General features: G+C 45.3%; 1 protein-coding gene across 4 annotated transcripts in view; it reads right to left on the bottom strand.

The window, feature by feature from the left end:
* Positions 1 to 23,455, bottom strand: part of hook3 (hook microtubule-tethering protein 3) — a 47,359-nt gene that overhangs the window by 8,764 nt on the left and 15,140 nt on the right. For 2 of the 4 annotated variants that reach the window (XM_061262251.1, XM_061262255.1), the window contains 19 exons: positions 23,030 to 23,115; positions 22,094 to 22,166; positions 21,967 to 22,017; positions 21,136 to 21,268; positions 19,350 to 19,417; positions 19,153 to 19,215; positions 18,421 to 18,504; positions 17,583 to 17,645; positions 12,119 to 12,282; positions 9,701 to 9,841; positions 8,815 to 9,016; positions 8,273 to 8,383; positions 7,757 to 7,841; positions 6,400 to 6,466; positions 4,864 to 5,004; positions 4,215 to 4,302; positions 600 to 634; positions 363 to 445; positions 139 to 239 (listed from right to left, as the gene is read on the bottom strand). In XM_061262251.1, coding sequence (XP_061118235.1) covers positions 139 to 239; positions 363 to 445; positions 600 to 634; positions 4,215 to 4,302; positions 4,864 to 5,004; positions 6,400 to 6,466; positions 7,757 to 7,841; positions 8,273 to 8,383; positions 8,815 to 9,016; positions 9,701 to 9,841; positions 12,119 to 12,282; positions 17,583 to 17,645; positions 18,421 to 18,504; positions 19,153 to 19,215; positions 19,350 to 19,417; positions 21,136 to 21,268; positions 21,967 to 22,017; positions 22,094 to 22,166; positions 23,030 to 23,115 — 1,839 coding nt within the window. The remainder of the gene's footprint in view (positions 1 to 138; positions 240 to 362; positions 446 to 599; positions 635 to 4,214; positions 4,303 to 4,863; positions 5,005 to 6,399; positions 6,467 to 7,756; positions 7,842 to 8,272; positions 8,384 to 8,814; positions 9,017 to 9,700; positions 9,842 to 12,118; positions 12,283 to 17,582; positions 17,646 to 18,420; positions 18,505 to 19,152; positions 19,216 to 19,349; positions 19,418 to 21,135; positions 21,269 to 21,966; positions 22,018 to 22,093; positions 22,167 to 23,029; positions 23,116 to 23,455) is intronic. The other 2 variants (XM_061262252.1, XM_061262254.1) reach the window with 1 other exon arrangement.

The raw sequence follows: 23,455 nt of genomic DNA on the forward strand, positions 1-23,455 counted from the left end.
GGGATGTAGTTTAAAAATAATGGGAGGCTGGGAGCAGTCGTTGACAGGAACACGGGGGAGCTATGGGGGATAGTTCATATTGGGAATATGGAAACAGCAGTGGAAATGGAATTGGATTGTGGGCTAAATTGTACTCACGCTCTTGGCCTTCTCCAGGTATTTTTTATACCTCTCCTCCATTTGCTTCATGTCTTCATCTTTCTTCTTCAAGGCTTCCTCCAACTCCTCCACTTTTTGGGCTAAAGAAAAAGAAGTGGGTAAAAGACACACAAGGCTGTAATATTATGCACTTATATTACAAGTGTACAGCATATGATGACCACAGAAAAGTCAGAGATTCCAACACACACACTTGCACTCACAGCTAAGGTTATATTTGGGCTCCAGGTCTTCAATGAAAGTGCTCTTCTTCTGGAGCTCGTTGTTCACTTCACGGAGCTTCTCCCTGATTTTCACGAATAAAGACACAAAGCATGGCTCTTCAAAAAAACACCATAACACTGAAAACACATATACACATTATACACGTATAGGTAGACACACACACACACACACACACACACACACACACACAGAGGTGCGCACACACTCCTACTTACAAATGCTCGTCACACTTCTTCTTCAGAATTATTGACTGAAACAGATAAGAACAGGATTAGAACGCATGGATTTTTTTTTTTCCAGTCAGAAATCCAAGTAGCTCAATGTGCCTTTAGTGCCCTCTGCTGGAAGAACAGGAAATATAAACTCAGTACCGTATCGAACTAAATTTTCCACACATCTGTACATGGGTGGACATCAAGAAACAAACTATTTAAACAGTTAAATGATGGCAGCCTTCTGTATTTTTCATTGCAATATACATTTTAATTAGCAAGCTTAAGTGGTTTCACATAAAACAGAGATGGCCTAATAAACTAAACGACATCCTATGTACATCTTTAACTGTTAGAAAGAACGCTGATGATAGTTGTTATTATACTCAATACATTCACATTTTACTACTTTTTATTTGTATTTACTATATTTGACGACTACACTTGATGCTACTCATGTATGTAAAATGTGGCAAAAGGAATCCTTTAATATTCATGAATGAAATCCTAATTTGGTCCATGGAAGTGGATCCTCCTCCCCCTGAACCAAGAGGCACAAAAATAACTGAATATTCCTGTAACATTTCATTTACAGCCGGTCTCGCTCCGCAGCTACCTATAAACCACCGCTTAGTGCCTGTTGAGACGGCCAGTTAATCCCAGCGCCAAATCGATGGGCTACCGCGGATGACTGCTCACTTTTTGGCTGCCGTCTACCTCATCACCTGCAGATCGCGCGACCCCATTCCAGGCTGCCCGACGAGGCAGCATCCATCCACAGTGTGACAGCGAGGGCAATGAGGTGGGCTCTCAACTGCCCTGCAACTCACCGCGAGAATTACAGCCTCCGCCGCCGAGAGTTAATCACCCCAAACCGAAGGGTAATGGCGGTTTATTTTAAAACTAAGCGCCGCCGGTTTCGCAATGACTTATGTTAGCTGAAGGCTAAGTGCCGAATGAATCAGAAGAGGTGCGTTACACCTGTATCTTTGCACTTTAGGGGTCAATAAAACATGTCCCTGCGTATATCTGACACGTACGGCATGGTATTGTGGGAGCCATAAATGGGGCAAGATGTGATACCGTAGACATGCAAATGTCTTTTCCTTTAGTCCTCCAGCAGAGGGCGATAAACAGCACTACTAAAACTGGATTTAATGGATCCTTTGCTCGAAAAAGACACAATACCAACACACAGTAATCACAGCCAGGGAGAGAAATAACTGTACATGAATCACATATAATATATAATGAGATTTTAATTAACATAAATCATAAGTATGATGATAGCCTTAAAGGTACAATAGGTATGATTTTTGTGTTATAATACTGCTACAAGACCACTGTAAATCCCTTCCTATTATTGAAAAAGGCTCACTGACATGTTGACTCACCCTCTGCTTGTGTTTATAGTCCTTAAATTCGGGTTTCAAATTATACAGTTGAAGGACCGACACTACCAACACATTGTATAGCTGTACAATAAATCAAGCTTGGTTGAAAATTGGTTCTAATTGGATAACGGTATGAGCTAAACATGTAACATGTAATGTAACTGACACAGCCAATGACATGGGGGGGGTTTCAACATTACATTACATTACATTACGTGGCACTTAGCAGACGCTCTTATCCAGAGCGACGTACAACAAAGTGCAAATCAAACACAAGCTCATTCACAGAAAAGGGGGAGGGATAAACAGTGCTTGTGGTGTGAGGGTGTATGTTTCTGTTTGAGGGTGTTTGTCTCTTAACCGCTGGAAGTCCGAAATTACCTATTGTACCTTTAACGTTTAGCTGTAGAAAACTAAACTAATTTCACTATGTTTATTATGATGAAATGAGTGTGGTACAAGTGATTGTAATGACCACTCTTCAGAGGGCATTACAGGGAAAAAGGTTAATTTCCCTCCCTTGCATTAACAGATAAACATCCAATTCAGAATAATATATAAAAGCAGAGCACGGAAAAGAATTGAAAGACAAATTATTTTCTTGATTTCTTGAAAGATGTCTTGCAATCTGCTTGATTTGACAATGAAAGCGGATGCGGCCTTTTGTAGAAGTTCTACAGGAGTTGACAGTTTTTCATGAACGTGAACGCTTGCCCATTGTGCCGTTTACCAACACCAAAACAAGCCGGTGAATCAACATATCCAAAACTGCACCACTGCACCACCACCAGGTGCACACAGGATTCTAGACAGGCGCATAAAACCGGTAACAAGGAACAAATTCTGAAGATGCAACAAAGACAAGAATGCAACACAGACATAGAACTACTAGGGGATAAGGAGCCCACAGACCACGTGAGGTGCTCAAAGGGTTCTCAAAGAGACACCTCTGATAGGCTCTACCCACCAGGGTGACTGAGCAAACATGGGAACCAGTCTCAGATCACAGCTAATGAGGATATCCCCTTAAAGAGCACTTTGTGCGCCTATCCCACACACGGCCAACACCTTACCGCGGAGGCCTCGAGAGAGAGAGAGAGAGAGAGAGAGAGAGAGAGAGAGAGAGAGAGAGAGAGAGGGAGAGGGAGAGGGAGAGGGAGAGGGAGAGGGAGAGGGAGAGGGAGAGGGAGAGAGAGAGAGAGAGAGAGAGAGAGAGAGCGTTTAGCTGCCAGCAAGGTGCATGCAGATTCAGCACATCTTCTGACAGAGATTTATACATATCTACAAGGCCCAGCCACACACGTCCTATGGACGTTATGTTTTCCCTTAAAACGTATTTCTTTCCCACCTGGGAGTCCTACAGGGAATGCCAAATAAGCTGTACTTACAATAGCCAATAGCCTGTGAGGGGAGGGGCGTAAGGCAATGCGACAGAAGCAATGATTCGCAGCAGGGCCCCAGCCACACCGAAGAGGCGAGGTTTAAACAGGGAGGTATTTAGTGAAGCAGCAGCAGGAAGTGGACAGGAGATGGCGCCAGAGGCACTGTCGTGTATTATATTCACACACATGCACGTCACTTCTCCGGGAAGTCCCATCAGCAGCGGGACGCCCCTTACACACTCAAGAGGCCCTTTTTCTACACCCCCGGGCTCCGGGGCCCACAGTGCGGGTGTGCGTACCGAGGTCTCCCTGCTGCCAAGCTAAAAACATAAACCACATCACAGGGATGACAGCAACTCACCAGCACACACAGGCATGCGCACACGCACACACACAAACACAAACACACCACACTGGAGGCGTTAGTATGATGAGATTCTTAAAAATGATAATGAATGAAGAGATAATCCTGTCAGTTACAAAGCAGGCTTTTGACTTTAGAAGACTGTCATAATGCAGTTATAATCGCTTTACACTGAAGATTTCTCACTCGTAATTCTGAGTAACATCAACTCAATTTCGGTTGTTTGGTGCAGCTCTTTCAAATGGGAACACATAAATAAGTATGTTATGAAGATAGTGGTTGAAGACAGTCGACAAAATACAGGCCCGTTACATAAAGCAAACTGTAAGCATGTTAGTACTGTTAATAGCCAAGCAGGGCTGAGACTGGTGATAGTGCAGTTCACGTTTTTACAACAAATAATAGCATTCCACCCCTGGAAAACAAAAAGAGACACAACTGTTTCCAGACGATCCAGATGGCTTCCATGGATACTCACATCATCCGCCTTCGAGCCCTGTTCCTGCAGGGACTTCTGCAGCTCCTCAACCTGAGACTGGCCCTCCATCAGCCTCTGGTTCACAAGTCTGAAACGGGAGAAATTAAACACAGCGGAGTCTCAGTTAAAAATTGCCAACATGCTAACGCTCTGGAATAATGCTGACATGCCAACACTGGAATAATACTATCATGTGTGGAATCGGTAGGAACTGAAGCCTACCAAGCAACAGACCAAGGCTCTGTACTAATGCTAGCATGCTAACACTCTGGAATAATGCTAACGTGCCAACAATGGAATAATGCTAAGGTGCTAATGCATGGGGAATCGGTATAGGTTGAAGCCTACCGTGCTACAGACCAAGGCTCCATAATAATGCTAACGTGTGCAAAAGTGTTACAGGCTGACACTAACAGTAGCTGAGCAATAATGCAAATGCTCTGGAATAATGCTAACATGCTAACACGTGTGGAATCGGTACGGGCTGAAGCCTACCGTGCTACAGATGAAGGCTGTGTAATAACGCTAAAATGCTAATGCTCTGACATAATGCTAACGTGCTAAAGCTCTGGAATAATGCTAACGTGCTAACGCGTGTGGAATCAGGGGCCGAGGTGAGCGAGAGGGTCCTGATACGGGCTGGCGGTACCTGTTCTCCGTCTCCAGCTCGTTCTTCCTGCTGTTGGCGTCCTCCAGCAGGCTCTGCAGCAGGGCGATCTTCTCGTTGTCCGAGCCCTCCTGGTTCAGCTTCAGCATCTTGTTCTCGTGCTGCAGGCGGATCAGCCTCTCCCTGTAGGACACACCCGCTCCCCTGGTCAGCGAGCTCCTCAGGGCATGACCGCACAGCGACCATATGATCACACGTTTGGCTTTATTACACTTGTAAGCAGCATGACTCCACAGGAGACACGACAAGAAACCCAGGGTGTGGGCCTTCTCCACCACCCATTCCTCCCTCCTACAACCAACAGTACCAGCCAAGGAGGGGTTCTATCCAGGACAATCTCCTGCTCTGACGGATTGACTCATGAAACCAGCACAGGGCTCATCGGGACCAGAAATGGGGAATGCTGGTCAAGAAGCTATGATCGTATTGTGTCAGACGTGGAGCCCAGCCAGTTTCCTTTACTCTACTACCAATCACAACACACCAGCAATTCTATCCTGGTATTAAAGCTCTTACACAGCTCAGGGACAGCCTGTAGCCAAGTGGTTAAGGTACATGACTGGGACCTGGTTGGTGGTTCGATCCCCAGTGTAGCCATGATAAGACCCGTACAGCTGTTGGGCCCTTGACCACAGCCCTTAACCCCACATTGCTCCAGGGGAGAGCAACTGCAAATCACATTGGCTAAAAGCGTCAGCTAAATAACTAACGTAATGTAATCATGGGGCAGCGTGTTCAATGGACTGAACTGACGCTGCAAGGCCATTCCTGGTGAAACGGGATGGGCGTTTACGCCACACCTGACACGTTTTTCCCATCCACGCCGCGCACCGTTGAGGCACCAGGTCTCGTCGCCAACGTAAAGCAGGGAAGCTCAGCTGATGCAACCACAGCATCTGGACTGGAGGCTGTTTCCTGCTTACATAACCTCCACGCACTTCTCACTCAGCTCACGCATACACTTTATACTGCAACGCTCCCAGAAACAGAGCAGGGGGAACGCAGCAGGAAGCCAAACCCCAGTACGCTGGGGTGACCCACTTTCTGAGCAAATCTATACGCAGCGTCTGCAGGACAGAATATAGTAGCAACAGAACTCCCTCTGCAGCAATTTTGAATGTACAGGATAACAGAAATGGTACAACAGCATTTATACAGGATACAAAGTATTATGCAATGCAACGGCAGCCATTTTGTGCCAGAATGCTAGCATGCTCACCACACATCAGCTAAGGTGGAGAGGGAGATAACAATGTTTAGCCAATTAAATCAAGGGATGATTCGGTGGCAGTTGGCAGGAGCCAGGTTGGGAATTCAGCCAGGACACCAGGGAACCGCCCTACTCTTCACAATCCTCTCCGGGAGCAATGCAGAGTTAAGGGCCTTGCTCAAGGGCCCAACGGCTGTGCAGATCTTATTGTGGCTACACCGAGGATCGAACCATCGACCTTGCGGGTCCCAGTCGTGTACCTTAACCACTGCACTACAGGCCACCCGAAGGACAGACAGAGGACGTACCGAATCTCAGGTGTGATGATTTCCGCCGCCAGGTCGGAGGCTTCACTGCTGCCCAGAGGAACCAGACCTGCCGGAGACAAGCACACTGATCAATCACTGCTTCCAGAACATTACCGCACATCAATCTTTCTACTCAACGGCAGTCACAACCAAAAAAGGAAAACATTTATTTAAGCGACTGGTCAGAAAAAAACTAAATGCGTTCCCGCAACTACTTGTGCAGTTTATTTAAAGATGAGGACATGATTCATTTTCATCTAAAATCATTAAAAAACCCATTAAATAAAAAGATATGGAAAATATGGAAGCACACTCATCCAAGTAATAATAATAAGTATGCCGTGAGGTTACTAAAATTCTTTGAATTTATATATTAAAATTAAATATAAACACATCATGAATGGGACAGAGTTTGTTTAGAAAGTGACTAATATTTAAAGGAATAGTTGGAATATATTTATAAGGGCCATTGACTGCACACAAATATTGTTTAGCTTATTATGTTTTAAGTAACTTCACTGAAATTACTTCACTTACAAATGTAATTCGATGTACAGTACACTAACTTTAAAACAGATAACACATTAACTTTTCTAAAAGAAAATTGTGGACCCATCCTACTGCAACCAATCATCACTGTACATGCGGCCTGACAAATTATTTTCAGTGAGCTCTGTGGCACACACTGACTGTGCATCTCTGTACAAAATGGAGGAGGCGCTACAGGAACAGACAGGCCTTCAGTGAAGCTTACAGAGACCAGCCTGGCCGATAACAGACGGATATGTGCGGATGGCCGCGGATTTGCAGCCATGTTGGAACACAGGCGGCCCAACTGGCTGAAGCAGATCCAGGATGAGATGTTTGGCAGAAAGACAGCGGATTCAGGCCTCGGGGTTCAGGCCAGACGCCACTGTGGGGTCCTGCATGGGTCCGGGTATGACAGTTGTCCGGGTATGACAGTCGTCCGGGTATGACAGTTGTCCGGGTATGACAGTCGTCCGGGTATGACAGTCGTCCGGGTATGACAGTTGTCCGGGTATGACAGTTATCCGGGTATGACAGTTGTCCGGGTATGACAGTTGTCCGGGTATGACAGTCGTCCGGGTATGACAGTCGTCCAGGTATGACAGTCGTCCGGGTATGACAGTCATCCAGGTATGACAGTCGTCCGGGTATGACAGTTATCCGGGTATGACAGTTATGAGAAACAACTGATGAGACTACTCAAGGGAAACGCTGAATGCAGAGAGTGTGTGTTTGCTTGCGTGCGTGTGTGCGTGCTTGTATGTGTGTGTGTGTGCATGCGCGCGTGCATGTGTGCGTGTGTGTGTGTGTGTGGTGGCCAATGCTGTACCTGCAGTGAGCTGGCCCTCCTGGGCTTGGACACAGCGGAGCTCCTCGATCGTGTCTTTCAGAGAGTCCCGTTCTGTTCTCATGCGCTGAGAAACACCACACATGTGTAAATGCATGTGAACACACACACTGCAACACAATACAGCCCCACAACGCCCTCTCAACACTTCAGCCGAGGACATTTACTCCAGGTCCAACCACAACAGGATGAGAGAGGTGAGATATGAATCTATCACCAGCTCTAAAATGCACTCTTTCCCAGGAGGGAGAAACACCACAGGCACTGGAGTGAGTCCAGCTGTTTCCTGTCTGCCCTCTGAACCCACGCAAACAGAGCCAGTCCAAAAGAGTTCAACTTCACTGCCATTGGTAACTGCGTTCCTACTACTAAGGCAATACAAAGCAGGAGACTGTGCATGGCGCCAAAATGGCTCTAAAGCAAGAGAACAACCCTGAACTTGAAGCATCATTTTGACTTGCATGTGATATGAACACTGGGAATAAAATAAATAATTACATCTTTCTCTTTTTGGAGGGAGTCCACTTTTTCTTTCAGACGTTTGTACTCAAACTCCATCTTGTTTGCCTTTTTGGACTCTTCCGACAGTCTGTTCTGAAGTTCCACCACCTGCACAGGACAAAGACCAGGAGAGAGTCAGCTGGTAAGTCCAGCCGTGTATGTGTGTATGAGAGAGTGAGAAGTGGGTGCACATGTCTCTTGTATGGCTCCGATACCAGTCTCTTGTAGGAGACACAGTATGTCCCCAGCTCTGTTGTGTGCGTGTGTGTGCGTTCGAGTAGTGTGTGAATGTGTTTACCCGTCTCTTGTAGGGGTGTGTGTGTGTGTGTGTGTGTGTGTGCGTGCGTGCGTGCGTGCGTATGTATGTATACGTGTGTGTGTGTGCGTGTAGGTATGTGTGTGTGTGTATGCGTGTGTGTATGTGTGTGTGTGTATGCGTGTGTGTGTGTCTGTGTGTGTGTGTGTGTGTATGTGTGTGTATCTGTGTATGTGTGTGTGTGTGTGTGTGTGTGTGTGCTTGTGTGTGTGTGTGTGTGTACCTGTCTCTTGTAGTTCTCCAGTTGTCCCTTGGCTGTGTTGGCCTTCCTCAGCTCCTCCTCCAGGCTGACGGTGTTCTGCATGTACACAGTGTTCTTCTCTTCCAGGAGCTTCACCTGCCTCCTCAGGTCCCCCAGGTCCTCCAGCTTCTTCTTGTACGACTCCACCATGCCCTCCAGCTTGGACACCTTGTCTGAGGAGTGCCTGTCCCCCCCCCAAAAAACAAGGTTCACGACTGAACATACTATAACGCCTGTCAACTATACACTGCATTGTAGGGAAAGGAAGGTTCCAGAAACAGGGATCATTGCCCATCCATTCAGTTATATTTGTATACCCTTTGATTAAGTTTTGACAAATAATACCCAGTCTGTTAACACACAATTAACAAAATAATTTATGTTTGAGCAAAAGTTGTATCCACACAAAATAAAGGGATAGCAGCTATCGCAAGTAATCAGAGTAATATATAAGTGCTATATAGTGAACAGGTTAGGCGATTTTAAAGCTGAGGTGTCAGCTTTTGATTCACATAAACTCTTAAGTGCCCAATATGATTCTTCAAACAACACGGGATCACACATTCCAAAGAAGTTGTGTTTAGACTGTTTAGAAGAAGGGAATCCGGCCAGGGTAACAGTACTGAACTCCTGCAAAGGGGCCAGACCTGGGTGAAATACAGAATTGTTTGGATTCAAACACTTTTCTATCTTCACTGATGTTCACCTTATCTGGTGTATTGGAACCAATTAAATACTCTCAAAGTGAAAACCCCACCTTTCTGGCCCTCTTGGTCAGCTCAATTGCACCAGGCAAGATCAATCAAGCAAGGACAGAAAAGTATTTGAATCCAAAAGAATTACATATCTGACCAAGGTGTCAGCTCACCGGAGAACGTCCATCTCATCCTTCAGGGACTGGGCCTCATCTGCTAGGGAGGTGAGGTCCTCGTTCTGGCCCCTCAGGTCCTGGAGCTCCTTATCCAGCTCCTCGCAGCGTATCCTGTAGTCGTCCTTCGAAGCCTCCAGCCTGAAAATCAGAGACGCCCGTAAGCTTCAGCAGGGACGCGGAGAGGTCACGGGGGGCTGACAGGCGTGGGGCTCAACTAGGGTTGCCATCCGTCTCTTAAGACGTGTGAGAAACAGACACCGCACACAGCTGGAAGCGTAATCGTGGAGCTGTTGGTCCGCGGATGCCCTCCTCTAGGGCTGTTCTAGCAATTACTCAGTCCGGACACACAGACACAGACACAGACACAGACACAGACAAACACACAGACAAACACACACACACACACACACACACACACACACACACAGACAGACACAGACACAGACACAGACACAGACACAGACACAGACACAGACACACACACACACACACACACACACACACACACACACACAGCGATTGGCTGCCATGCACGGCACCAACCCGCTCATCAGCAGCATTTAGGGGTTAGGAGTCACGGACACTTCGACACACCCAGGGCGGGATCAAACCGGCAACCCTCCGACTGCCAGATGACTGCTCTTACCGCCTGAGCCAGTGTCGCCCCTATTTGGCTGGGACCCCCTACACATTGTCCGGTCGGGACCACAAATTAGCCCTGTACTAATAACTTTCAAACCAGACATTCCAGTTGAAGGACCGACATCTAGCAACCCCAGTCTGAACAGAAGCGAGGCAGTGAAACGTGGAGCGTAATGGAAGGGCGGTCTGTGACTGAGGACACCCGGTGTGTGGCAGGAGCGGTGGCCCATTTTTCACCCACACCCACAGTGCCAGCCAGGCCCCCCCCGAGCCCTGCGGCGCCGGTCCGTACCGCCCCCACCCTCCGTGCCGCCCCCTGCAGCTGCACAGGGGGACGTTACCTGCACTGAGACACACACAGCAGCGGGCTCAGGGCCCGGGGGAACAGGGCTGGAGGGAGGGGCTGGTAGTCTCAGCTGAGATGCCCCAGGTCTGAGACAGACGCCCTGGTGTGAGAGCGGGGCTGTTAGTCTCCTAAATCAGGAGCGACTGCAGCTCAACAGCCCATTAAATGCATTTGTGCCGTTTAATCGGTATTAATGCGTAGTGTCTGCACTGCTAACCAGCCCAGTGCAAGGGCAAGAATCAATAGCTGCCCCACAATTTATTTTATTTTTTTTTGTAGAGAGGAAAGGCAAGCTCATCTCTTTATAAAACACCCAGTGTTGCTCCCTGCGTGTTGTCCAGGCATGTAAAATAAAAATTGACGGATTAAAGTGGCGAGTTAAATGCAGCTGCATCATCTCACACTGTATGCTGGACAACCCATCAAAACAAGCCCAAGCACTCTGCCAGAGATACAAAGGTTGGCCACTAATCAGAAATAATGTTTTTTTATGCTCCCATTTTAATTTACTGCTTTTTTCAGAGCTGCTGCTGAAGCCATCCGGTACGTAAACACCAGTCCAATGAAGCCCTAATCATCTGGGAAATCAGATGTCAAGTGAAATGAGAACTGACGTGCTTTCAAGACGACTAACTATGTTTGTAGCAAACCGATACTGTTGAACGATTTTAAATGAACATTCCATCAAGTTCGCCACCACGCCTTTTTAATACATACGTCCGTCTCCTCCTCCCCCTCCTCCTCCCCTTCCCTCTCCTCCTCCTCCTCCCATTCCCTCTCCTTCTCCTGCTCCTCCCCTTCCCTCTCCTTCCCTCTCCCCCTCCTCCCCTTCCGTCTCCTCCCCTTCCCTCTCCCTCTCCTCCTCCCCCTCCTCCCCTTCCCTCTCCCCCTCCTCCTCCCCTTCCGTCTCCTCCTCCCCCTCCTCCTCCCCTTCCCGCTCCCCTCCGTCTCTTCCTCCCCCTCCTCCTCCCCTTCCCTCTCCTCCTCCTCCTCCTCCCCTTCCGTCTCCTCCTCCTCCTCCTCCCCTTCCCTCCCCCTCTCCTCCTCCTCCTCCCCTTCTGTCTCCTCCTCCCCCTCCTCCTCCCCTTCCCTCTCCCCCTCCTCCCATTCCCTCTCCTTCTCCTCCCCTTCCCTCTCCCCCTCCTCCCCTTCCCTCTCCTCCTCCGCCCCTTCCCTCTCCTCCTCCTCCCCTTCCGTCTCCTCCTCCTCCCCTTCCCTCTCCTCCTCCCCCTCCTCCTCCTCCCATTCCCTCTCCTTCTCCTGCTCCTCCCCTTCCCTCTCCCCCTCCTCCCCTTCCGTCTCTACCCCTTCCCTCTCCCTCTCCTCCCCCTCCTCCCCTTCCGTCTCCTCCTCCCCTTCCCTCTCCCCCTCCCCTTCTCTCTCCTCCTCCTCCTCCCCCTCCCGTTCCCTCTCCTCCTCCTCCACACCTGAAGGTCTCCTCCTGGAGCTGCTCCAGCTGGGCCTGCAGCTGCAGGTGTCTCCTCCCGGCGGGGCTGTTCAGGTCCTCGATGGAGTCGGACTGGTTGAGCCGCTCCATCAGGATCTGGTTCTCCGCCAGCAGGCTGCCCTTCTCCTCCTGCAGCGCTGCCACCTACAGGCCGAGGAGGACATTACAGCGGTCAAGGTGAGCCAGCACCTGGAGGCACTTATCCCGTCAGTGTCTATTAACCTCTCCGAGATGGGGGGTGAACACAGCCAACAGCTAACACGCTACAGCAGGTTTTAAGACACTGGAGCGCTGAGATGTTGATGGCTACTACATGGCCTTTTACCATAAACAGTAGCTGTGTGATTGCAGAAAAAATGGAGTTCTATTACTGGAAAAGTGGCTTGCTACCCATAAACTTACCCCATCAGTTAATCAGCAGATTAACTGATTCTTAAATTGCATAATATCTTAAGTCTATAATGTGTTCAAAGAAAACACACAAACATCCACACAAAATAATTGAGACACAAAAAACAAATAGTGAATTAGTGAAGATATGGTGGCATGCAATCTGGATGGTCTATGTGATGCCCAGGGTCCAAATGTGAAGCACTCAAACTCCTTACAAAAGCAAAAGCAATGTGACTTGAAAACCTAATTGTGTTATTAGCTTGCCAATGAAAGGACTAGTACAATCAGAATGGTGTTGAAGCAGACTATTCGGTGAAACAAAGATTCCATAGGAGCTATGCATGACATTAAACACAGGGGTACCAATGGTCAACATCGACTGACAGCCAGTGGCTTTAGCTACTAGCCCCAACATTGCCTGACAGTCAGTGGCAATAGCTACTAGCCCTACTGCAAGTCTCTTCAACTGCAAGCATTTCCACTGCTGAAAATGAAAATGCATAACACTGATTTAAAACAGTAAACTACAGTCAGGTCCATAAATATTGGGACATCGACACAATTCTCATCTTTTTGGCTCTATACACCACCACAATGGATTTCAAATGAAACTAACAAGATGTGCTTTAACTGCTTTACATCCAATTGACATCCAAATCAGGTGAACGGTGTAGGAATTACAACAGTTTGTATATGTGCCTCCCACTTTTTAAGGGACAATGGGACAAACTAACAATCATAAATCAAACTGTATAATATATGCCATATCCGCCATCTCCTGACTGAGAAAGCCACCCAGCTCCTAGTCCAGGCGATCGTCATTTCCCGCCTGGATTACCGCAACTCCCTCCTAGCCGGTCTCCCAGCGTGTGCCATCAAGCCCCTCCAGCTGGTCCAGAATGCTGCAGCCCGCCTGATCACCAGTCAGCCCAGGTCGGCTCATGTCACCCCACTTCTCATTGGCCTCCACTGGCTTCCTATTGCCGCATGCATCCGTTTCAAGGCCCTAGTGTTTCAGGCCCTAGTTTCAGGCTGCTAAGGGGACTGCCCCACCTTACATACAATCCTTGACCACTCCCTACTCCCCAGCTAGACCGCTCCGGTCTGCCAGCTCTGGTCGCCTTATGGTTCCCTCTCTACGTGCACCTGGTGGTCGAGCTGCACGTTCACGCCTGTTTTCCGTTCTGGTTCCTCAGTGGTAGAATGACTTGCCTACCACTGTTAGAACAGCAGAATCCCTCCCCCTATTTCGGCGCAGACTCAAAACCCACCTTTTCAAACTCTACCTTAGTCCTCCCTCCTGATTTCCCCTGCCCCTCCTCTCTGATATCCCTATCCTTGTCTAACCCCCCCCCCCCCAAAAAAAAAGCACTTATGATGACAACTATGTTTAGAACAGCATTTCATGTGTATTTTGCTAGTTCTGGATGTGATGCTTTGACTTATGGTAGAACTGCACAGAACTACAGGGCGGCCTGTAGCGTAGTGGTTAAGGTAAATGACTGAGACACGCAAGGTCAGTGGTTCTAATCCCAGTGTAGCCACAGTAAGATCCGCATAGCCATTGGGCCCTTGAGCAAGGCCCTTAACCCTACATTGCTCCAGGGGAGGATTGTCTCCTGCTTAGTCTAATCAACTGTACGTCGCTCTGGATAAGAGCGTCTGCCAAATGCCAATAATGTAATGTAATGTAATGTAATGTAATGTAAATCGCTTTGGATTAAAAGCGTCTGCCAAATGACTAAAATGTAAATGTAAACTTTCACTTTTTAATACATGGTTGCAAATCCTTTGCAGTCAATTACAGCCTGAAGTCTGGAACGCATAGACATCACCGGACACTGAGTTTCATTCCTGGTGATGCTCTGCCAGGCCTCTACTGCAACTGTCTTCAGTTCCAGCTTGTTCTTGGGGCATTTTCCCTTCAGTTTTGTCTTCAGAAAGTGAAATGCATGTTCAATCGGATTCAGGTCAGGTGATTGACTTGGCCGTTGCATAACATTCCACTTCTTTGCCTTAAAAAACTCTTTGGTTGCCTTTGCAGTATGCTTCGGGTCATTGTCCATCTGCACTGTGAAGCGCCGTCCAATGAGTTCTGAAGAATTTGGCTGTATATGAGCAGATAATATCGCCCGAAACACTTCAGAATTCATCCTGCTGCTTTTGTCAGCAGTCACACCATCAATAAATACAAGGGAACCAGTTCCATTGGCAGCCATACATGCCCACGCCATGACACTACCACCACCATGCTTCACTGATGAGGTGGTATGTTTTGGATCATGAGCAGTTCCTTTCCGCCATACTCTTCTCTTCCCATCATTCTGGTACAAGTTGATCTTCGTCTCATCTGTCCATAGGATGTCCTTCCAGAACTGTAAAGGCTTTTTTAGATGTTGCTTGGCAAACTCTAATCTGGTCTTCCTGTTTTTGAGGCTCACCAATGGTTTACATCTTATGGTTAACCCTCTGTATTCACTCTGGTGAAGTCTTCTCTTGATTGTTGACTTTGACACACATACACCTACCTCCTGGAGAGTGTTCTTGATCTGGCCAACTGTTGTGAAGGGGTTTTTCTTCACCAGGGAAAGAATTCTTCTGTCATCCACCACAGTTGTTTTCAGTGGTCTTCCGGGTCTTTTGGTGTGGCTGAGCTCACCGGTGAGTTCTTTCTTTTTAAGAATGTTCCAAACAGTTGATTTGGCCACACCAAATGTTTTTGCTATCTCTCTGATGGGTTTGTTTAGATTTTTCAGCCTAATGATGGCTTGCTTCACTGATAGTGACAGCTCTTTGGATCTCATATTGAGAGTTGACGGCAACAGATTTCAAATGCAAATAGCACACTTGAAATGAACTCTAGAACTTTTATCTGCTCCTTGTAAATGAGATAATGAGGGAATAACACACACCTGGCCATGGAACAGCTGAGGAGCCAATTGTCCCATTTACAATTGTCTAAAAAGTTGGAGGCACATATAGAAACTGTTGTAATTCCTACACCGTTCACCTGATTTGGATGTAAATACCCTCATGTCTGCAGTTAAAGCATATCTTGTTTGTTTCATTTCAAATCTATTGTGGTGGTGTATAGAGCCAAAAAGAGGAGAACTGTGTCGACATCCCAATATTTATGGACCTGACTGTATATTAAATATGCATATGCATTTGTTTAAAAATATAATAGATTTTTACGGATATTCTGAGTACTACAGCTAGCCAGCTAAAAGCAGCTGAATGAAGGCCTCCACCTTATAGAAAACTAAATCCAGTTTAGACAAGAAATATTTATATTCTCAAAAAATGTTTAGAAAAAAAGTAACTCGAAAAAAAAGAAACAAACTGTGAATTATGTACAAATGACAGAAAACACACACACAATATAAAATATATAGGAAAAAATTATACACATAATCCATTAAATTGTGCACGCCAAACTTTCCCAAAGTTTTGAGATGTTACTGCCAATTACAGAGAGAGTCCCACATTGGGAGGGAAAGGTATGCATAACAGCTGTATGTAAGATGTACAAGAGAGCCTAGAAAGCTAGCCAACTAACCTGCTTCAAAGTGTGAAACGTAAAATAAGAAAGCTCTGAAGACACCGATTCAGGCTCAAAAAAGGACACTAAAGTTTGGGGAGGTTTATAAAATCATAAAACAGATGAACGTGAACTAGGATTTTTTTTATGCAGTTGTCAATGCATGAAACTGGGAATGTCACGCTGACAAAGTGCTGTAAACTCTCTAGACTGTAGGTAAAGACAACCCTATGTGGACTTAATGGCCTATTCCCATTTTTATCATTATTTATTCGTATACATATGAAATTAAGACGATACAAGGAATTAAGTGCGCTACGAGGGCAATGTTTCCAACAATTACAGGAGGACAAAATTACAGTACAAAGCAGCATACACACATTCATAGTCAGTTTGGGTAAGAAAAGGTTCCCACTGCTGATGATGCAATGACCCACAATGACATCATCCATATGGCCTTCTCAGCAGATCTGAATCCGGCCAACCATATGGGACATTCTAGACAAACACCCATGACAAAGATTCCCTACTTCCATCATCTAAGTGCGTATTGATTGACCTTCTTGTGGAGTGGTGTCATATTCATGTACAATTCCTGATGATGGTAGACTATGCCACAGCACACATGACGTACGAGCTACACCTGGCCATCCAGCACCTTGTACCTTGTTCACTAATCTACATCCACTTTACTAAATAAAAATAAAATAATAATAATAATAATAATAATAATAAAAAAAACAAAAAAACAAAACGGGCTTCAGTTCAGGTTTCCTCCCTCTAAGCCTTCTACAAAAGGAAAAACAGGTCCAGGCAGTACCATTCAATTGCCACATGACTGGATTAGTAAAAATATCAATAAGAGAGCCCTTGGTGCCTTAGAGTTAAGGTGCCGGAATAGCGTTTTACTCCTTAAGCAGTGGTGGAGGGAGGACTGGTCTCTGCAGGCAAACTAACGGCCAAACCAATCTTGTGGGGATCAGGCCCAACTGTTGAATTACAGATTTCTGTCATTTGTTTTTACAGATTACCACCAAGACACACTGCAGTAGGTTTTTACATGCTGCTGTATGTAATCTGCTTCTTTCAGCAGTAACGTCCCAAAGCCGAGTAAATAAATCATCCGATTCAAACAAGCTGCTACCCTGTGGACATTTCCACACTTTCACCACATGCATTCACCACTAAACAAACATTCATTTATCCGTCAATAGCCTGGGGCAAACCACTTGATTCATAAAAAGTGTTATTGTACAAGACAACTTTTTTCCCTCCAAGAAGCAGTGACGGCAAAGCGTGTTACTGTGGCAACAGGGATTCCTCTGTCAGAGTTGAGTGACAGGAGGGCGTTAGTCGGAGGGCGTGGCGACAGACAGAACAGAGTCAGACGGGACAGCTGAAGCGCACACACGAAGGTTAAGGAGCCCGGACTGGCCAGGGATGGTGTTAAAGCAGGTGGTAAATCCAGGGTTTTCAGAAGCCAACACCAATAAGAAGAAAAAGCATTTACCCTCTCCTCTAGTTCAATATACTCTAACCTCAGTCTATCTCGCTCCTCTTGAACAAGGTATGCCTTCAAAGCAAGGCAGAGTGGAGAGGTTACCACAGGCAAGGGTTTGATACAATCAGACAGAAGGACAGGAGAGGGAGGGAGAGAGAGAGAGGTAGAGAGAGGGAGAGAGAGGGAGAAAGAAAGAGAGAACAGGTTTTTGCAGGGTTTCCAGAAAACAGTGAAACACATCTGTAGGCTAGAGCACTGTTAGTTTCAAATAAAACCTTCAGGAATGGCAGGTTGAAAAAATGCTGTGACAGAACAACTCCATTTTCATTATTATCAGGGAACATTACGCAATTATCTTTGTTAAATTCAGAATTTAGTCAACTCGTTTAAGTTGCTAAGCAGTATTGCAGGGTGATCTAAAAAACACAAAGTCATTTTCACCCACAGTCAGCCTCCCCATTATATGTTAACAGAATTAAAATCGCATTTGAATTAGAGGCCATCCAGTGCATCCAGCCAGTAAGCTAAACAAAACATAGCCAGTAAGCGAAATAGACCGACATTGCTCATGCAAACTATCCAGGTAAATGTACACGCTTTCCATACGTGTATCATGACATGGGAACGATATTGAAACTGCATGATAAATCAAAAAGCGCCACCATTCAATAAACTTAAATTATGTTTAATTCTAAATATTTCATAAGTAAAACAGATATAGGCCCTTTAAAGCAATACATAGTAATATAAGCATGATTGTGTATATAAATGAAAATTGCAATGCCATGTAAAAATGCTTGTGAGAAAATGGAAGAAAAGGCTGCTATAGAAGCCTGGTCTATCCTACCTGCATGTCCAGCTCATGACACCGCTGTGCGATCTCTTCTTTGGTGGCCAAAGCGTCATTGAGGTCCTCCACGGTTTTCTTCAGCTGTCGTGGGAGCAGAAATGTTTACAACCGACTGCCACTTCCAGTCCTCACTTTATTCCTGTTACACTGACAGCAGTGTGGAAGTACAGCAGGCCACCTCATTTTATATTCCACCACTACTCAAGTCAAACCACTAAAAAGTCTGTCTCAAGCACTACTCAAAGTCTGTCAAACCACTAAAACGTCTGTCTCAAGCACTACTCAAAGTCAGTCAAACCACTAAAAAGTCTGTCTCAAGCACTACTCGAAGTCTGTCAAACTACTAAAAAGTCTGTCTCAAGCACTACTCAAAGTCTGTCAAACCACTAAAAAGTCTGTCTCAAGCACTACTCAAAGTCTGTCAAACCACTAAAACGTCTGTCTCAAGCACTACTCAAAGTCTGTCAAACCACTAAAACGTCTGTCTCAAGCACTACTCAATGTCTGTTAAACCACTAAAACGTCTGTCTCAAGCACTACTCAAAGTCTGTCAAACCACTAAAACGTCTGTCTCAAGCACTACTCAATGTCTGTTAAACCACTAAAAAGTCTGTCTCAAGCAATACTCGAAGTCTGTCATACCACTAAAACGTCTGTCTCAACCACTGTCAGTGGAATGAGCGAAAGGTAACGTAATATTTAGATGCTGAAGAAACCAGATGAACTCACCTGTCTGTCAAGGTCAATGTATGCGTCATTTCCTGCCATAACAGGGGTCTCTTTGCTCATCAGCTGTAATGGAAAAAACTTCATGTTAAAGGTGCATTACAAGGTTTATATTAATATATCTAAAAGGCACTAGATCAATAAATACGGTTGCTCTCCATGTTTTTTTAAATCTGCAACTATGATTGAAAAATGATTACCTCTTGGATCGCTGTCATAACAACATGCTGTACGGACTCTTCCATCATCATTATTGTCTGAATGTATTCTGTGAAATATAGACAAACAAATCAAATCACTGGCTTCAAGGTCATAACAGTTTTAACTTTTCCACAATTAATATTAGGCGGCACGGATGGTGCAGTGGGTAGCACTGCCGCCTCATAGCAAGGAGGTCCTGGGTTCGAATCCCCGTCGGCCAGGGCCTCTCTGTGCAGAGTTTGCATGTTCTCCCCGTGTCTGTGTGGGTTTCCTCCGGGTACTCCGGTTTCCTCCCACAGTCATGTTAGGCTGATTGGAGAGTCTAAATTGCCCGTAGGTATGAGTGTGTGAGTGAATGGTGTGTGTGCCCTGTGATGGACTGGCGACCCGTCCAGGGTGTATTCCTGCCTTTCGCCCAATGTAAGCTGGGACAGGCTCCAGCCTATTTCTATACCATTTATAAATTTAATTTCCTATGCAGTTTTATTTCAGTTGAAAAAAAAACTGTCTTCTGCGTGACAGTGTTTTGGAGCATAGGCCTCTGCCATGGTAGCTAGCAAAATCAGGCCATCACCTGAAAGCCTATCATCACATACTGGCTGCAGTTACCTAGAAGCCCAACAGGCAGGCCATTGGCTGTATATCATCTTTTGTATAGAAAAAAACAATAGCAAATTACGATTGGACTTTATTGTAATTTGTTTAAGAGGCAAAGATTATAGCTTCAGTTTAGTTTTACTTTCTTGGACAAGTGTGTTCCTTATTCGGTTTTTCATTCCCCAATACATCTTTTTCATGGCTAGTTTTCATTTTAGTTTGCGTTTTCATCATGATTGTAATTTTCTCTAGGACAACACACTTAAGACAATAAATTAAGCTGCTCATATTCACTTTAATTACACCTTCCGTCTTTCCTCTAAGCAACTTAAAAGCTCATTATATTGTATAAACAAAGTCTTTGTTTATATAAAGTCTTTGTTTTGTTATACAGGATTTGTTTAATTATCCTTGACTGTGCAGTACAGCAAAGCCACTTTGTAAGATTGTAACATTTACACTGAAGCAGGGACTCGGTAGGTTATATATGAGGCTGAGATTTAATGACTGTAATCGCATTCATTGGACAGATCCACAGACTGGAAATTGCTTGGGGCATCTCTAACACATGTGCATTAGGTCTGGAATTAGGGCACCTCTCTAGGACACCCATATGAGGTTTTTTTAGTATGTCAGCACTAGGACATGCAAGTGATGTCTGGAGTTCACGTTTGACTGCTGCAGCCCTGCTCCTCTTTCCCATGTCCTCGCTCCCACACATCCTGGAGCTGCAGATTCATCCCCTACCGTCTGAACTGCATGCTCTATATCCATCCACTTTCTGCTTTGCCTGCTAGTTTAATACCTAAACCCTTACCATCATAACCTATAGCCCAGCAGAGGATGGGCATCCCCCTGTAGCTGGGTTCCTCCTGAGATTTCTTCCCATCGGGGGAGTTCTCTCGCCACTGTTTCAGGGTTTTTCTGAGCACTAGAGAGTCGTTTACTTCATAAGCTATTTGGGGGCTCAGAGCTGGTATTTCCCATTTTTTCATCCCTTCCGTTACTGTATAAAGCGTCTTTGGGACAGTCTCGAATTTCATTTCATTTAAGGCAGCCCTGGTTTATCAACAAGAGCTTTCGGTTGAGCTGAAGTCCGATAAGAAGCAGTAGTCTGTAAAACGTCACCCCCCTGTCTATCCCCAGAGCAGTGAAGCCCCCTCCGGTCCAGGACAGGACGGCACAAACCTTGCTTCTGCTCGCAGTTGACGGCGCAGCCGAGAATGAGCTGCAGCATGCGGCCCAGCTCGGCCGTGTCCGAGTGCTCCCCGACCAGCGTGACGTCCGGCAGGGTGAAGTCATTGATCTGCTGCCCCAGCACCTGCGGGAAGAGGACACCTCAGCCTGGACCGGGGAGTTTCAGCGGAGCGAGAACTACCGCCAGAAACCACCACCTTCCAGCTAACTGCAGGTTACAGCTGTTCATCGCTGATATTTATTGTTACAAACTGAACACAGACAACAACGACGGGAATGCATCCGAATGTGTCCGCTATTGACTGCGTTCGACAAAAAATTTAAACGGGTTATATACCATGGAATATGTAATATCCTCATACATTTGCTTGAAATTTAATTTCTTTAATTTTACAAAATAACTGCACAGCGTTTGTGCTACTACATTTGGGTAAAGATAACACAGAATTTTAGTCGATAGATTGTTTTTGGGGAAAATTCTGAATATTCCTTTCAGAATCTGCCAAAGCTTTCAGCTGCAAAACGGCATTCAGAATCTGGGCTCTGACTCTGGTAATCTAATAACAGGCTGTTGGGGCTTCAAGGCTCATCACTAGTCACTCGCTGTGGAGACGCATTGTTAGAGGAGGCTGGAACTGCCAGCCATAGAGCCACAGACGTCCGATTCAAATAATTCAGATTAAAAATACACACTATGCCAGACGCGCTAAAATCATTCAGAATTGCAGGAAGGGAAACAGTCAATATCTGTTTGACAAAGAAAATAAATATGTTCATTTTTGTTTTCTCTACTTACAGGAAAATCATTCATTGTTGCCTTACCTCATGGTTGTAATCCAAAATGCCCTTCAAAATTTTCTTTAAATTGCTGACCTAAAAAAGAAAAGAAATAAAGACTATAAAAATTGTTCAAATTCATGATAAAATTAAAGCGTACAGGAAATCATACCTTTAATCTCCAATTGTCGCCAACTTCAGATTTAATCCGACTTATCCAGCTGTCATTAAAATAGACAATATCTCTGGAAAAAAGAAACGGTGTAGGTAAGTTGCATACAATGAGTGGCGAGTAATACCTGTACCTGAGAAAACCTTAATGGTTACAAGGGCATGCGAGGGTAAAGGAAAGACCAAACAAGCTATTTTAAAAAACAGTTTTACACACAATGCATCCACTCCCTCATGCCAAACCGAATTCTGCAAAAACTGCAATCCATTCCTTAACAGAAAAATATATTTTTCCAAGAAAGAAGGTTGGTGGTTCAAGCTCGTGTAGCCACGATAAGATCAGTGCAGCTGTTCAGCCAATGAGCAAGGTCTTAAACCCTGCATTGTTCCAGGGGGGATTGCCCCATGCTTAGTCTAATCACCTATAAGTCACTTTTGATAAAAGTGTCAGCTAAATAACTGTACTGTAATGTAATGCAATATACGAATGTAACAGTAATAAAGGTCCTGTCCTGTTCAAAAAACAGGTCCAAACATTCATTCATACCACAGGTGATTAAATCCCTGAATGGTAAGGTCTAACCCACATATTTTATATATTTTTTTATATTTATATTTTATATTTTATATTTATATTTTGTTTAACTCTGTCTAGCGGGTCCAGCCAGAGCACTACTCTTATTTTGTTATATATGTCGTAACTACCAGCAGTTGTTATAGTGCACCGTGTTTTATTTATTTATTTATTTTTTATATAATTTTTATTAATTTTGGACTTCAGATCTGATCTGTCGATGTTATATGTCTGTCTCTATGTGCTGTGCCTGTTTTTATGTAACACCACCAACAATGATTTTCTACCGAAAACTAATTTCCCCACGGGGACAATAAAGTACCTACTACTACTAAAGAGGCCAGACAGTGGAAATGCACTTACATTTTCTGAAGGACTTGTGCCATTACCACCCCACTGGTGAGGTCTTCTACAGATTTACATGGTGCCTCCACTCCAAAGGTTTGGATCTGAGGAGGAAAGAGAGGGAAATAATCATTATTATTGACCATAGTACAACGGACCTTGAAAACATGTCTCAGTCAGGAAACCCACTGCTTTGCCAACAACTTTGAATGAAGTATTTATTTACTTTCATTATGAAGCTATTATCCATTTTTAAGTGTTTACATCACAAATGTATTCATTATCCCATGCAAATCGCTCTCCCTTGCAGTGTGAAGTGTTAGAACAAGAAATGCAGTCTCAGCATTTTAATGAATCACGCCTCCTGAATCCACCTTATCTCCAGCTCTCCAGAAAGTTCACAAGTTTTCCTTTAACTCGGTTCAGAAGTTAAAAGGGCAGCCT

The sequence above is a fragment of the Conger conger genome, chromosome 12, assembly GCF_963514075.1.
Source record: "Conger conger chromosome 12, fConCon1.1, whole genome shotgun sequence".
In the NCBI taxonomy this organism is placed as follows: domain Eukaryota; kingdom Metazoa; phylum Chordata; class Actinopteri; order Anguilliformes; family Congridae; genus Conger; species Conger conger.